Consider the following 17,255-nt stretch of genomic DNA (forward strand, 5'->3'; position numbering starts at 1 on the left):
GACTCTATAAATTAATATTAATGTTTTATTTAATTCTATTTATATACAATATTAAAAACAGATAGAAACATAAACAAATAAAGCTAGAAATATTATCCCACTAATCATACATTTAATATGAACACATTTTTTCTATTAATTAGAAATGGTTAAATTAAAATAAAAAATAATTAAAAAGATATTTATGTACAATATTTGAATTAAAATAATATTAGAGAAATATTTTTCTTCTTTTAATAACGAATTCGCTCCAATTAAATTATTTATTATTTATTATTTATTTTTTTCAAATTAAAGGTATAAACATACTGGCATATAGGAATATGAAGCAGATAAACATATTTCATTAATAATAATTTGTTTAACAAACTTGTTTATATTTTGTGATTAAAGTTATTGACGAGGTTATTGAAATATTGTCATTATCAATTTTTGTTATTAAACAAAAAAACAACCGTTGTTGATGTTTAAATAAAAACAACAGCAGTTTTTATTGTGTAAATGCTGCAATTAATTATAATTATTATTATTTACATATCGAAGAGAAACAAAACATTAATTTTAGATATTTATATAAATAATGTAATTTATAAAAATAACTAATTATTATCAAGTTGAGTAAGAGTGTTATATACAATAAAAATAGCTCAGGGCAAATGACAATAATTTTTTAATATTGTCTGGAGTAACAATTTTTGCAGTCTTTTCTTACTAGGTATAAACTGAAATTGGGTTCTGTCGGATCTGGACAATGCCTGCAGGTGATTTCGTAATTTTTGCAGTCACCAAATCTATAAAAATATATATAATTTAACAAATTTTAATGCAAATAGTTTAAGGCAATATATGTGATTAGTAATTAATAAAATCAAAAGAAAAGAATACAATTTATTCGTAAATTTCTGCAGAAGTGTTTTTTTTTGGTTTAGTTGAAAAGTTGAAAAGAATAGTAAATCTTTTGATCTATATTGATATTTTTTCATGATTTGACCTAGCTTGAACACGTTTCTAACGCTGCTTAGTATTAACACTGGACTTTTAACTCCAATTAAATAAAACAAACAACAGTGGCTTCAAACTGGTAGACAATAATGAATTATGAAAGATTATTTCTTGGAGTGACATTGTTTATAGTTTTGAAAACTTAAACAACGTGTTGGTCAGATGAATCATTGACCTTAGTTAATTTTTGGTGACCTTTATCAAGTATAGTAAGACGTAACCTTAATCTTAAAACCACCTACTACTAGAGTCAACCATTTACAAGTTAAGAATTTAAATAAAGTTATCAAGCCTGGAGTTGTCACTTGGGACTAAAAAAAAACGGCGTCCCGTTGGCTTGAAAATGACGGTCGATGACATTTCCCCTATTATGGTCCATATAAAATGACAGCAATCTTCATTTCATAGCCATTGATGACGCCGTTTTTTTATCGTATGGTACGCTTGATACGTGCTTTCTTTTTTTGTATGTTGAAGGAATTTTCATACTTGTATTGCTAAAATTATCTGGCTTGATATAAAAACACTAAGTTCGTTAAATTTATGTTTTTTTCCAAATCAAAAAGGTTCTTTCTAAATCCGAGCTTTCGACCACTGCCTATTATGCTGCCTAGACTGCACATACACATGCTCTGTAATACCCGATGTAATACCCGACTTCATTGTTTTACCCTCGGTTTTACCTGTATTTTTTTGTTTACTAAGTCGTACAATCGTACATTTAGAGGACGTATTGCCTCTAAAATATACTAATCGCCGCATTCACAAGGTACCTTGTAGATGCACTTTCTTGTTTTGATGTTTCCGGTCTTGTTGTTGTTAAGACGTTTCTTAAAGTATAGAGTTCAATAATTATTAAAAATTGATTTAATTCTGATCTTTTTTTATATTCCTTTTAGGTATGAAATATTTAGGTGCTTGTTTAGCTATTCTATATAATGGAGACTTCGCAGAGAAAGCATCAAGCGTCATTGACCTCATTCTAACGAGATATTTTATTTAAAAACGGTAAATTGGTTACTTTAAATCACAATAAAAAACATTGAGGTGTAAAACATGGACACTACTGCACAAAGTCTCACAGAAAATGAAGGAAAAGCATACTAATATTACATGTGCTCATCTATGGTTCGGACTTATGTATGGTATATCTTGGAAATGAACTATCCGAATCATGAAGCATAAAGCAACATCTAGTGATACTAATATGAATAGAACAGAGTGATTCAAATATTTTAAAAATTAATTGGAGATTTGTGTAAGCAGTAAGGAGTGAAACGAAATTCTCTGTTGACGAGCAATTCATGGGCCTGCTATAAATATTTAAATAGCATTACTTACTTACACAAAAATTTCAAAAATACCAAGTCAGTTTTAGTATTTTTAAAGTTTTTCGACGTTAATGAGACATAATCTGAATAAAAATTAAAGAATTAAGAAGAAAAACGATGAAGAGTTAATAAAATCACGCAACTATTTTATCGATAACGACTGCATTGTTCTCCAAGGTCGGTCTATTAAGCTTTTCGTAAAAAAATGAGGCGATATATCTCTTCAATAAAAAGCAAAAAAAATGGAGGTGAAAATAAAACGAGTGGGCTGAAAATGAGTGGTGTTTCGCGGTGACATACTCGTCCAGTCCATGTGGATTCGCTGCGACATGTATACCGGGTGACATATTTAATTGTTTTCGTTTTTTGTTCTACAACTTTTGAATTTTAAACGGCACCCTCGGTATTTTTTTACTGTATTCGATAGAAAATGACACTCTGAATAGAATGACATATATGCCAAATTTTGACATTTTCCCATATGGTTTATTTGAAATTGAAACATGCGGTTCATAAAGACAATTTGATTCGAAATATTAAGTGTGTGATACCAAAATGCTTTTTCCAAATATGCTAATGAACCACTCTCGTTCCAATGGAAAAAAATTAGATATGATAAAACGGCGGTAACACTGGGCTGGTTTACTAGCCGCTAGTTGCTGTTAGGCTGGTAATAGCGTAGTGTGAATCCCCAACCCCGCTGTTTTTACTAGCCGACGAATAAAATTACCAGCAACCAGCCCGAGCTGGCTGAGTAGCCCATGTTCAACTTTACCAGCCGCCAGCGCATCACGTGACCCTCGGTTCGCTGTTAGTAGTGCTTCAGTAGTCTTGTGTGACCCGAATTGATGACAAGTAGTTGCTGGTAAATAATAAAACTACGCGATTTTATTTTATTTTCTTGATAGATTTCGAAGATGTCGGAGGTCAAATTGACTGCAAATCAAATTATATTTTTTAAACCTCTACGAAAAATACGTGTGCTTATGTGTCCTCTCCTGAATACGTAAAAAGGGGCGTAACGTAATAAAAGATTTAAATGATGCCGGAATGAAAATAATTGGAACTTAAAAAAAAAGTATACGAAATACATATCGAAATGAAGTGAACCGCAATTCTTCAAACTTAAAAAGTGGTAATCTTAATACATTCATGAATGAAGGATCTTCGTTTGTAAGATCAATCATTAGTGTTGAAGATGCTCCCAATTAATTACTTCGACAAATCCAGCTTCTCACCGATTTTCTTTTTTTTTTCTTTGTCAAAACTTCATGACAAAGTTCCCGAACCATCATTTTTAACACTTGCACCCTTAATTCCCTTTGAACAGACATGACAAACTGGCAAATATTGATTTTGATTGCGATTTACAGCGCTAATACTCAAAATGTTTATGAACCCAAAACAGCGGCTATTGACACAGATTAGTAGCAGCTATTAGCAGCAGGCTGCAACCAGCGGCTAGTAAACCAACCCAGTGTGCCACTTAAGAAATACAATTTGGGCAGATTTTAACTGGCCAGGACAAGACATGAAAAACATTAGATAATCAAATCTATTTTTCCAATTCTCCTTGATCAAAAATTAGTGTTTTCAGCAAAGCCATGGCACACTAGATTGAAATTTAAAATACGATTTTTAGCGAGAATGTCAAAAGTTGACATATGCTATGTCAGTATATTCAGAGTGTCATTTTCAATCGAATAAAGTAAAAAATACGGAGGGTGCCATTTAAAAACCTAAAATTGTAGTCATTTCCGGTGAAGCAGAAATTGACCGAAAACAATTGAATACGTCAATCAATCATAATTAAAAAAGTTATATGTTTTGTAGTAACGTGATTATACTCCATTATTGTATCTGCATGCTTGAAATTCTTTTCTTAGATATAGGTCCAGATAACGTACATTATATGTATGCATTATTTAAAAGGATCTTACCTGCACTCAAATTGTGTGTATGATTTTGCCAGCTTATATCCTGGTGTTCTACTATATTCAGCTGGTGGATATCTCCCAGAGGAACACAAGTGGCCGCAACTGAGTGTGTGGTAACAGTGGTCCTTGTTCCGACAGGTTGGTATCACGCAACAGTTAGAAGGCGAATATTGGGCGTTTTCGTCGTCTATGGTGTTTCCGTAGACGTCATGACGGTAGTCTGGTAACACCAAAGCTGACTGAGCTGATAATACCATAAGTGTCAAGATCAACGACAATAAAGTAAGACAGCTTTTTGAAAGCGGTTCCTGAAATATAGGAATATAATTAAGACTTATTGAATTATTCCATTTAAGTGTATCATAAAAAGAAAATCGTTAAGTTTATAGGTGTATTGTATAACGGAGTATTATTGAAAAGCTTGTAAAATGTCAAAGTAATTTCTTAACAAATAAATATCGTGTCCCATTTAAAAAGAATCTAAACATCAGTGAATGTCACAACAATGAAGATATTAAAAGTCCTATTGAAAGTCGTTTTAACCTTTCTGATACGCTGCCAAATAACTTTTAGATACAAAAGGAATCTGAAATTGCAACATTTTCAAAATCACTGTGTATCATGAATGACTTCACTGTGTATCATGAAATTTAACATTTGTGTTTTTGGTTTCAGCAAAAGGTAATGTCTTTAAAGTTTTTGTCTTTACTAATAAGCAAGATCCTTCTCTTGTAACCAAAAACGGACCATCACGGCCTTTTTGCCGAGGAGCAAAGGGCGTAGACGCCTACGTCTTGAGCCTTATCCAGACTCAGAACAACTCCAATGTAAGGACATCGAGTTGGCAAGTCATCAACTCGAGGGAGGTGGGTCATGGTCAGGTCCTTACAATAGGAATTGACCTCAAGTCCAAGAAGACAATAGAGAAAGAAGGATATATCCTCTATTATAGATTCGGAACAACACCGGTATCAGGTCTAAGGAGAAACCAAGTTGAAGAGGTGGAGAAAATGGAAACAGATCCTCCATCTTTCACATCACGGACACCTCAGCTGCAGACAAGCTCCTTGACTGTGAAATGAACGGGAGGCCAAACCCCAACCGTGGGAGGGTGTATACCCTCGGAGGAAGAACATCTGTTGTCCCCAGAGGGAGGAAAAAATATTCTGTTCCTCCTAAAACAGAAAAATCCTCAAGTATGATGAGTTATGGACTGTATGATGAGTTATAACTCAAGGAAGGGGGACACAATAGATCTTTAAGGTTCGCAGTGATTAACTCCCCTCTCACTCATTCTACATTCTACAACCAAAAATGGGATACTCTACCCAGAGTATCCCATTTTCGTCAGTTCCACGGATTCTCGATTATGGGTATAGACGTACAAAGATGTGGCTTTACCTGTTTTTACCTGGTTTCTTATAAAACTAAAGATGCTATACAGAGTAAAATGTCAAAGTAATTTCTTAACAAATAAATATCGTGTCCCATTTAAAAAGAATCTAAACATCAGTGAATGTCACAACAATGAAGATATTAAAAGTCCTATTGAAAGTCGTTTTAACCTTTCTGATACGCTGCCAAATAACTTTTAGATACGAAAGGAATCTGAAATTGCAACATTTTCAAAATCACTGTGTATCATGAATGACTTCACTGTGTATCATGAAATTTAACATTTGTGTTTTTGGTTTCAGCAAAAGGTAATGTCTTTAAAGTTTTTGTCTTTACTAATAAGCAAGATCCTTCTCTTGTAACCAAAAACGGACCATCACGGCCTTTTTGCCGAGGAGCAAAGGGCGTAGACGCCTACGTCTTGAGCCTTATCCAGACTCAGAACAACTCTAATGTAAAGGACATCGAGTTGGCAAGTCATCAACTCGAGGGAGGTGGGTCATGGTCAGGTCCTTACAATGGGAATTGACCTCAAGTCCAAGAAGACAATAGAGAAAGAAGGATATATCCTCTATTATAGATTCGGAACAACACCGGTATCAGGTCTAAGGAGAAACCAAGTTGAAGAGGTGGAGAAAAGGAAAACAGATCCTCCATCTTTCACATCACGGACACCTCAGCTGCAGACAAGCTCCTTGACTGTGAAATGAACGGGGAGGCCAAACCCCAACCGTGGGAGGGTGTATACCCTCGGAGGAAGAACATCTGTTGTCCCCAGAGGGAGGAAAAAAATATTCTGTTCCTCCTAAAACAGAAAAATCCTCAAGTATGATGAGTTATGGACTGTATGATGAGTTATAACTCAAGGAAGGGGGACACAATAGATCTTTAAGGTTCGCAGTGATTAACTCCCCTCTCACTCATTCTACATTCTACAACCAAAAATGGGATACTCTACCCAGAGTATCCCATTTTCGTCAGTTCCACGGATTCTCGATTATGGGTATAGACAAAGAATATCTTAATACCCTAGAAGTCTCGTCTGGCATCAAAATCTGACCTGTCGATGGGGCCTCGCTTTGGCGAGCGAGGCCCCAACTTCGTGGAGCCTCGCTATTTTGCTCGGAATTGAACGAATAGACGCGCGGCGTTGCCTTGTTTTGTGTGAACTTTCTTGAATAGTTTTAAATTATAGTTTTAAATTTTATCTATTGCTATAATCAGTCTTTCCGTTCTCCGCACTCCGCAGTTTACATATAATATTATCTTATAATTCCCGTGTTACAGTTTTGGTTACCGTACTCCTCCGAAACGGCTTAACCGATTTTTATGAAATTTTATATGTATATTCAGTAGGTCTGAGAATAGGTAGTTATATACTTTTTATACCCTTAAATGATAAGGGTAGTCCACCCCCATTTTTTTATTTTGTGAAAAAACAATATTTTAATTTTTTTTTATTTGGCATTAAAAATACAAACAACACTAAATTTTCACCGTTCTACTTTCATCCCCTATTTTTTAATAGGGGTTGTTTTTTAATTTTTGTTACCATCTCCGAAACGGCTTAACCGATTTTGATAAAATTTTATATGTATATTCAGTACGTCTAAGAATAAGTTGTTATCTATTTTTATACCCTTAACTGATAAGGGTAGCCGAGAGGGTAACCCACCCTCATTTTTTTTTAGTTTTTGAAAAGAAAAAAATGTTTTTTATTTTTTTAATTGGCATTAAGAAATACAAACAACCCTAAATTTTCACCGTTCTGCTATCATCCCCTATTTTTTAATAGGGGTTGTTTTTTTAATTTTTTGTTACCATCTCCGAAACGGCTTAACCGATTTTGATAAAATTTTATATGTATATTCAGTACGTCTAAGAATAAGTTGTTATCTATTTTTATACCCTTAACTGATAAGGGTAGCCGAGAGGGTAACCCACTCTCATTTTTAGTTTTGAAAAAGAAAAAAATGTTTTTATTTTTTATTTGGCGTTAAGAAATACAAACAACCCTAAATTTTCACCGTTCTGCTATCATCCCCTATTTTTAATAGGGGTTGTTTTTTATTTTTTTTGTTGCCATCTCCGAAACGGCTTAGCCGATTTTGATGAAATTTTATAAGTATATTGAGTAGGTCTGAAAACAGGTTGTTATATATTTTTTATACCCTTAAGTGATAAGGGTAGCCCACCCCCATTTTTTTTATTTAAAAAAAAAAAATATTTTTATTTTTTTTATTTGGCATTGAAAAATACAAACAACCCTAAGTTGTCACCGTTCTACCATCATCCCCTATTTTTTAATAGGGGATGTTTTTTTTTTAATTTTTTGTTACCATCTCCGAAACGGCTTGATCGATTTTGATGAAATTTTATATGTATATTCAGTAGGTCTGAGAATACGTTGTTATCTGTTTTTATACCCTTAAGTGATAAGGGTAGCCCACCCCCATTTTTTTTTATTTTTTGAAAAAAAAAAATATTTTAATTTTTTTTATTTGTCATTAAAAAATACAAACAACCCTAAATTTTCACCGTTCTACCATCATCCCCTATTTTTTAATAGGGGTTGTTTTTTTTAAGTTTTTTGTTATCATCTCCGATTGACCGATTTTGATAAAATTTTATATGTATGTATATTCAGTATGTCTAAGAATAGGTTGTTATCTATTCTTATACCCTTAAGTGATAAGGGTAGCCGAGAGGGTAGCCCACCCTCATTTTTTTATTTTTGAAAAAAAAATATTTCTTTTATTTGGCCTTAAAAAATACAAACAACTCTAAATTTCCGTTTTTCACCGTTCTACCATCATCCCCTATTTTTTAATAGGGGTTGTTTTTTTTAAGTTTCTTGTTACCATTTCCGAAACGGTTTTGCCGATTTTGATGAAATTTTATTATGTATATTGAGTAGGTCTGAAAATAGTTTGTTATCTATTTTTATACCCTTAAGTGATAAGGGTAGCCCATTCCCATTTTTTTATATTTTGAAAAAATATATATTTTTATTTTTTTATTTTGCATTAAAAAATACAAACCCAAAATTTTCACCGTTCTACCATCATCCCCCTATTTTTTAATAGGGGTTGTTTTTTTAATTTTTTGTTACCATCCGTGAAACGGCTTTGACCGATTTTGATAAAATTTTATATGTATATTCAGTACGTCTAAGAATAGGTTGTTATCTATTTTTTATACCCTTATGTGGTAAGGGTAGCCCACCCTCATTTTTTATTTTTTGAAAAGAAAAAATGTTTTTATTTTTTTAGTTGGCATTAATAAATACAAATAACCCTAAATTTTCACCGTTCCACCATCATCCCCTATATTTTAATAGGGGTTGTTTTTTTTTTAATTTTTTCTTACCATCTCCGAAACGGCTAAACCGATTTTGATAAAATTTTATATCTATATTCAGTAGGTCTGGTTTGGTTTGGTTTGGTCACAACCTATTCCTAGGTTGTTATCTATTTTTTATACCCCTAAGTGATAAGAGTGGCCCACCCCAACTTTTTTTTTATTTTTTAGACAAATTTTTTATTTTAATTGTTTTATAGGGAGTGCTTATTTTTTGGGGGTGCATGTCCAAAATTTTCTTCTGGGTACACACTTTCATCACTTAAGGGACCTCTGTACAAAATTGCATACTCCTAGTCCTAGAACGGATTTTACATAAAAATTATACAAATTTTTACCCTTAGTTTTACCCCCTTAAGGAATGAATTCCAAAAATCGCTCTAATTATTCAATTACGCTACATAATAAACCTCTGTGCAAATCATCATATATAATCATCATCATATTCCTTGAACAGAATTTATTGTTCCAGAACGTTCAACCCTTCATTTCACACCCTTAGAGGGCGAATTTCCAAAAATTGCTTCTTAGTGCTAAATTAAGTTATATTATAAGGAACGTCTGCAAAATTCATACTTCTACAACCGATTTGAACAAATTTTTGTACAAATTTTCATCCCTTATTTTTTAGGGGATGCATGCCTAAAATTCGCTTCTAGGTACTCACATTCATCATTTAAGGAACCTCTGAACAGAATTTCATACTCCTAGTCCTAGAACGGATTTTACATAAAAAATTATACAAATTTTCACCCCTAGTTTTGCCCCCTTAAGGAATGAATTCCAAAAATCACTCTAATTATTCAATTACGCTACATAAGGAACCTCTGTGCAAATTCTCATATTCCTTGAACAGAATTTATTGTTCCAGAACGTTCAACCCCTCATTTCACACCCTTAGAGGGCGAATTTCCAAAAATTGCTTCTTAGTGCTAAATTCCGTTACATAAGGAACGTCTGCAAAATTCATACTTCTACAACCGATTTTAACAAATTTTTGTACAAATTTTCATCCCTTATTTTTCAGGGGATGCATGCCTAAAATTGGCTTCTGGGTACTCACTTTCATCATTTAAGGGACCTCTGAACAGAATTTCATACTCCTAGTCCTAGAACGGATTTTACATAAAAAATTATACAAATTTTCACCCCTAGTTTTACCCCCTTAAGGAATGAATTCCAAAAATCACTCTAATATTCAATTACGCTACATAAGGAACCTCTCTGCAAATTCTCATATTCCTTGAACAGAATTTATTGTTCCAGAACGTTCAACCCCTCATTTCACACCCTTAGAGGGCGAATTTCCAAAAATTGCTTCTTAATGCTAAATTACGTTACATAAGGAACGTCTGCAAAATTCATACTTCTAAAACCGATTTTAACGTTTTGTACAAATTTTCATCCCTTATTTCTAAGGGATGAATGTCAAAAATTAGCTTCTAGGTACTCACTTTCGTCACTTAAGGAAACTCTGTACAAAATTTCATACTCCTAGAACTAACACTTTTTGTACAAAATTTCACCCCCCAGTTTAGGCTATACATTCCCAAAAATCGCTTATCAATGTTCAAATGCGCCACATCTGTGCAAAAGTTCGTACTCCTAGTAGGTACAGATTTTTTTTTTGTATAATTACATCCCTTTATCTAATTACACCCCCTTATGGGTCGAATTTTAAAAAATTACTTAGTAGTGCTCATCTTAGAGAACGAATTAATATTCTCCGTATTTACTTCAGTTTCCTAATACTTGCACAGATAACACATAATCATACTAGTTAATTTTTTATTGGAATAGAAGTAATTTTTATTAGAAGGTACAAAAAAATTAAAAATCTAAAATTTTATTTTCATAGCTACGTTTTTTTTCATAGCCTTAGGATGCCTCATGTACTATCGAATATACGAAATATATAATCAATACATATTTCTTTAAATATCGAGAAATAAAATATGTTTGGCAACACCGTACGAAATATCGCCGCGCGTAGTCCTCAAAATTTAAAATATCAGCATTTTCAGGCTTCGATTATGTTCAAAAGCGCCACCGTATGACAAATCACTAAAGCTTCCACACGAGAGTTCTTAAAACTATAATATTCTTTGGTATAGACGTACAAAGATGTGGCTTTACCTGTTTTTACCTGGTTTCTTATAAAACTAAAGATGCTATACAGAGATTTTTCCTAGCCCTCGTGGTTCCTAAAATACAGATGTAATTTGAAACTGCTACATCGACTCTTTTCGTATCGTACTCTTTTCGTATCTACTCGTATCTACATCGTATATGTTATCTTATAAATTATCGAAGGGGTAAAAACTCCAAAGAGTCCCAAAAATATTTTCACAAAACTGTATCTAGAATCTTTAGTTTCATAAAAAAAAACAGCAAAGTGAAGTGAAAAGCGTATCTTTGTATATCTATTCGAGGAACCCTGTAAAACCAACAAAAAGGGAACACCCTCTACAGAAATTTATAAAACTATAAACATTTGATAATTAATGGGATATATCTCCCACTATGTAAGTAAGAAAAATGTACGGCCTGTATACATATCTGTAGATATAAAGGTAAACAAAGTTTTGTAGCAGCTTTTAGTATAAATTACTAAATAAAATATTCTTGCCTTGAGATGCTATATTTTTCTTTATTCGATTTTTGAAAATTGAAAAATATAGCAGCTCAAGGCAAGAATTTTGTATTTAGTAACATATCTGTAGAAGGAAATAGTTTAGTAAAATGTTTATTCTGGTCTTACCAAATAACAGAATATTTCATATACACACACTTTAAAATATCTTATCCATTAATATTTTTAGAAGAAAATTTATGACAACTAAAAAAAAATATTGTACTTACCATTTTAAATTCAAGTTTTGCTTGTTTTTTATTTTTAATACTTAATTTATATTGTAGATCCAGATATCTAACACCCAAAAGCTACAAATACAAGATCAATACTGCGTCTTTTTCAAAATAATTGCCGCCAAAACAAGATACGTGCCGTTATTATCATATATTTTGTTTTCCAAAATAATTAGTGATATCTCAATATCCAAAAATGAATGTATGCTTGTGTTTATTCAGCACACATACATAATTTTAATCGTAATATTGCTTTTTAAATATGCAGTTTGATAAATCTTGCACATGCAAGCGGCCGGGAAAGAGGGAGAGAGAGGGAAAAGTACATAACGTATTTTTTCTCTTTCTCTTTGAGGTCGTTATGAAAAATTAAAGGAAAAAACAAATAGAGACTTTTTGAATTATTTAGTCGTAAAAGCGTTCCTTATGCTGTTCTACTTTTTCAAATCGACAAAGATATAAGGAAGAAAGCGTAATAATAAATTACTATTTTACATAATGACAAGTTCTGTTTCCTTTTTAGTAAAAAAAATCTTTAATTATTATCGAATCGAATGTTGTTTCCTAGTATATGTATATGACTCGTTGATCGATGTTAAGGTTTAAAAATGTACGTGTACTGTGTTGAAGTGAGGTTAAATACCGTATGATAAAAAAACGCCGTCCGGTTGACTTGGAAATGACGCGATCGATGACATTCCTCATATAATTTTACATATAAAATGACAGCGGTCTTCATTCCATAGCAATCACTGACGGCGTTTTTTTATCATCATGTACAATAAATACACTACTTTTTTTCCGAAAATGAATAATTTTAGAAATTAAATCTGTATACAAAAATTCTAAGATTTTACAGCACATCCCTTGATTTTCATAATAAATGTTGTGCGAATTTGTTAATGAATTAAATTATTAATTTGAGATAAAAGAATATACTTACTACCGTCATTACTCGCTGACGAGTGTTCGACATGCATCAGAAGATGGTTACGCAGGGCGTCTTCTTTTATGAGCTTTTCTGTGACTGAAAAGCCCGATACATGATGTTATCTCTTTTCCGCACTCCGGACATTCAAAAATCTCATTACTTAGTTTCCTCTTTACTCTTTGGTTGTCGTTGTCTGATTTTACAATTCTTCTCGATTGCGTTCTATTGTGCGCTACTTCCTCCCACTGATTCTGCATGCATACATACGTTATCTATTATGACACTATATTATTTAATAAGATTATTATTTACAAACAACAGTTAAAGATACAACAAGCGCAATGCAAATCTGATTTGAAATACGTACAATGCATCCTTCTTGAAAAATATATGGATCGAATTTTCCGATAATCACTACATTTGCCTATGAAATATAGATATGTAGTTATTAAAATTGAATGTAATTTGAAATTTAAACTGCAATAAGCCGTGATGTATGAGTTTTCCAGGTTTAAATATTTCAGTGAAGGCATGATAACGACGAGCCGATAAATTAGATAGAATGATTTGTTGATGTATTATGTAAAAGCAAAGCTTTTAATCGATATATGGTATGCTAAGGAATCATACGAATGGATAAATCTTGATTTAAGTTAATTATATATTAATATATATATATATATATATATATATATATATATATATATATATATATTATAATTATATTAATTTGTGATTTGTTATATAGAACCTTATATGCTTTTAAATAAATGTACCATACGATTGAAAAAACCCTGTTGGTGTGTGAAATAAGAGAGGTATGGAAATGACGATTGTTCTAATTTTATATTTGTAAAATTGCATGGGAAATGTCATCGATCATCATTTTCAGATAAACTTAACACCGTGCATGTGAAATGGATTAAAAATTGCATAAAATAGCTGCGATTTCTGGCTGTTAAATTTGATAGAAATAAATGGATAAAAAACGAGTTTGTTGGTGAATTTTTGAGGAAGTTTATTTGAAAACAGTTGTTTCTTTTACAACATTACATAAAAATTCGAGTTTTCATCAATATAGGTGAATCTGAAATCAAACAACTACCTAATTTCACGAAAGACGTAAGAATTAATTACTGATGGTAGTGATGGTAGTCCATCTGGATGTAAAATATTTATCTATTTGTCAAATATTGAGTTATTTTTTGGAGAAAAACAGTAATTTTTAACGAAAAGTAAAAAATTTACTTAAGTGATGCAAAGTACGAATAACTCTCCTATTTCATTTGTCGAGGTGACATCATTTCTAGGTAGGTTACTTTTAATAGGGTGCCATTAAGTTTGGTTGAAGTTTGGGATCATGTTTGATCCCTCACTTGGAAGCCTTGAGCCCCCCCCCCATGCGATACCCCTGTATTATTGTGGTTCCAGCTCTTTGTAAAGTTACCGATGTCGCTGATGTTAGCTTGCGCTGCGTGCTCTAGTCCCTCCAAAAAACTTTGCCCTAAAGTTTTAAAGCGTCGGTATTCCAGTGCCAGACAGTGGTACAGCAGGTGCTCTAAGGTTTCTTCTTCCTCTCGTATCCTCTCGTATACAACTGCCTGCTTCCTTTGCATCATTGCTACATCTTTTTACTCTCAATAAGTCATCTTAACTTTAGATTGTTTTTTTTTCAAATACGACTGTGTTGAATCCAAACATAAACCAGCTTGTATTTTTACCAGTAAAATAACTATTCAAAAACACTAGTTTATGGCAGATATAAACCGTTGACTTTTTTTTAAAAAGAAATTTATTCTATGCCATTTTAACAGAATAATTTTGTTTTGAATTTTTGTAGGAAAAACACATCCCATCGGCATCGTCCTCAAGTAGATTTCTGTTTATAGTATCCCAGTTAAATTAATGCATGACATTAATAGTTATTAAAATGGATGAATTAAAGAAATAATGATTAAAGAACAATTACAAGATAATCTACAAAATAAAATGCTCGTTATATTCTATCATTAGCTTCTAACCCTTTAATTCAATTGAATTTCTATTTATATTTCTAATTTCCTAGATAAAGTCCACAGATTAACATGACCCGTTTTTTCTATGTTCGAAATTACGATAGGAATCTACTGTTATAACGTTATAATGCCCAGCCAACATTGACCAATATTTGAATAAAGAGTTTCGTTGTCGCGATAACATGAAACATGGCCAAGGTCAATGTTGATTAATGTATTTATTTATCGAACCATATTGTTTATAAAAAACATAATTTCGCCTAAGTATACAAAATATAGAAAGAGCAAAGAGCTACAGGGAAATCGTGCTAATATATTTTAGTAAATTTTATTTACTAAAATTATATTAGCATTATTAGAAAAGGAATTTGTATTTTTTAATTAATGATATCAGGAGTAGTGCTTTATTACAAACTAGCTGACCCGGTTATAACTTCGTACCTCCTAACAGTAAAGTACGATTTTTTTCAAACTTGTAGTACGGATGACTGATTGACCAAATGATCTAGCATGATGAAGACCAATTAACTTAACAGTTTTGTCGACGATTGTTTTATGATTTGTTGGTGAGTGTAATACTGAGCTAATAAATATTTGATTTGACCCGCAATTAGCAGCAGTTTCTATTATTGGTATACCGAAGATAGGATGATTTTCGGTGTTAGGCTAAGAACATAGTGGAGCGACGAGGATAGCGGCGACCCAAGTAACATTTTAAGTTCCTTTAGTGCGGCGTTACACGATGCCGCAGAAAAGGATCGTGGCCTCCAATTATACGATCCTGCAAAAACGGATTGCGGGACCTTCGTGCAGCTACTACGCACATTTTGATATTGTGTGGCAGAGGCGTAGGAACTATGTCCCTTTTAAAATTAAACATTGTTTTATTACTTGAAGCTAAAAATTTATTACGGGAGCCGAAATGCCGTAAAACCTGGGTTCATCCTTTTAATTCCGAACGCGAAAGAAGACGAAGATTTGAAAATTTTATTCTAAAATTCGAGAGTACAATGATAAATTCTTTGGCTACTATCGGATGTCTCAAAAATCTTTTGATGTATTGCTTGAAATATTGAGACCCAGCATCACGAAACAAAACACGACAATGAGGATTCACCCATGCCCTTTGTCGTGCATCTTTGTTGGAATATTCAGGGTTTGATTTGTCCCAATGGGCAGGTAGCCCACGAATTAGCTCGATAAATTGGTCCGTATCAAACATATTTTGCTTTTCGCGATCAAAGCGGCATACCGCAGAAACGTACCGTGCTACAGTTTACATTCAACTGAATGTGTCGTCACCAAGGTTCCCGCATCCCGCAATCCTGCATTGCGGTAGCATGTCGCCGCACATCCCGCAAAAACGGATGGTGTTACATCTGCCATGCCATCTCATGCGATATTGTAAGTATAACGCCGCACTTAGGTTATATATTCTCAAGGTTAGTTATATAAAGGTTTAATAAATGTCTCATTGGTATTTTACAGTGTTTTGATTTATATAAGTGTAGCGTTGGTTACTTATCACTAATAGTAACCTTGAAATATTGTTTATCACTTTCCTTATAACACTACAGGTTCTTGTTACTAAAGGTTTCATAGTAAGATTTTATAAAGATGTTCACATCTATTTTATATATTTTCTGGTATTAGGTGTTATAAAAGTACGCAAGATATATACTATATAATTAAAGGTTGTTATTGAGAACCATTATGTAACCAATAATACTACAAGTTATATAATTGTTCCCTCAAATCGTTTTTTGCACCTTTCAAATGTTTGCATGCTTTATATAACCTGTAGTTACCGAATATCAAACCTAATGACATAACCTCAAATTTTTAATATAATCAAAACAAATAATATATTAGCAAGCGAGCAATTCGGTATTATAATAAAAAAATAAACTGGATAAAACACAAAAATACATCTACGTTCAAAAGAAAGGTTCTTCAGAATTTAAAAAAAATAGGAATAATCCAAACCTCATTCAAACTACATCTACCAATATTGAAAGCCAACATGCAAATTTACCATTCACAAGCAGAGATATTTCCAACAGAAAGTTTCCAAAACGATCAGGAACAGGAAGATGTCTGGTTAAGGGAGGGAGAAGAAGCCTCTATTAATGAATGTGGTAAGGAGGAAAGAGACTTCGTTCTAACATAAGAGAATGAGTTCTGCGCTTTAACATTACACATTCTGCACTTAAAGAACTTTTTTCTATAGTAAATTCATTCATAACTTTTCTACCAAAGTACCAAAGGACCCTAGAACTCTTTTGCAAACTCCTACCACTTTAGATATAGATCAAATTGAATCAAAACCAAAACAGTTTTATTTCAATTTTATGAGGTTATGTTTTGTTTTCTGCACATTATCTGTCAAATTGCTGTAATGTCAAACTTCGTTCGT

The 17,255-nt window shown here is 32.6% G+C and overlaps 1 protein-coding gene across 1 annotated transcript; it reads right to left on the reverse strand.

Moving 5' to 3' along the window:
* Positions 1–459: 459 nt before the first annotated feature.
* Positions 460–12,084, reverse strand: LOC115875639. The gene is made up of 3 exons (XM_030891150.1): positions 11,888–12,084; positions 4,274–4,578; positions 460–791 (listed from the first exon to the last, which is right to left on the reverse strand). The coding sequence occupies exons 1-3, from the start codon at positions 11,888–11,890 to the stop codon at positions 671–673; spliced, it is 429 nt and encodes a 142-aa protein (XP_030747010.1). The 5' UTR covers positions 11,891–12,084; the 3' UTR covers positions 460–670.
* Positions 12,085–17,255: the final 5,171 nt, after the last annotated feature.

This window comes from Sitophilus oryzae, unplaced genomic scaffold (assembly GCF_002938485.1).
Source record: "Sitophilus oryzae breed Bouriz unplaced genomic scaffold, Soryzae_2.0 scaffold_1393_pilon_pilon, whole genome shotgun sequence".
In the NCBI taxonomy this organism is placed as follows: Eukaryota; Metazoa; Arthropoda; class Insecta; order Coleoptera; family Curculionidae; genus Sitophilus; species Sitophilus oryzae.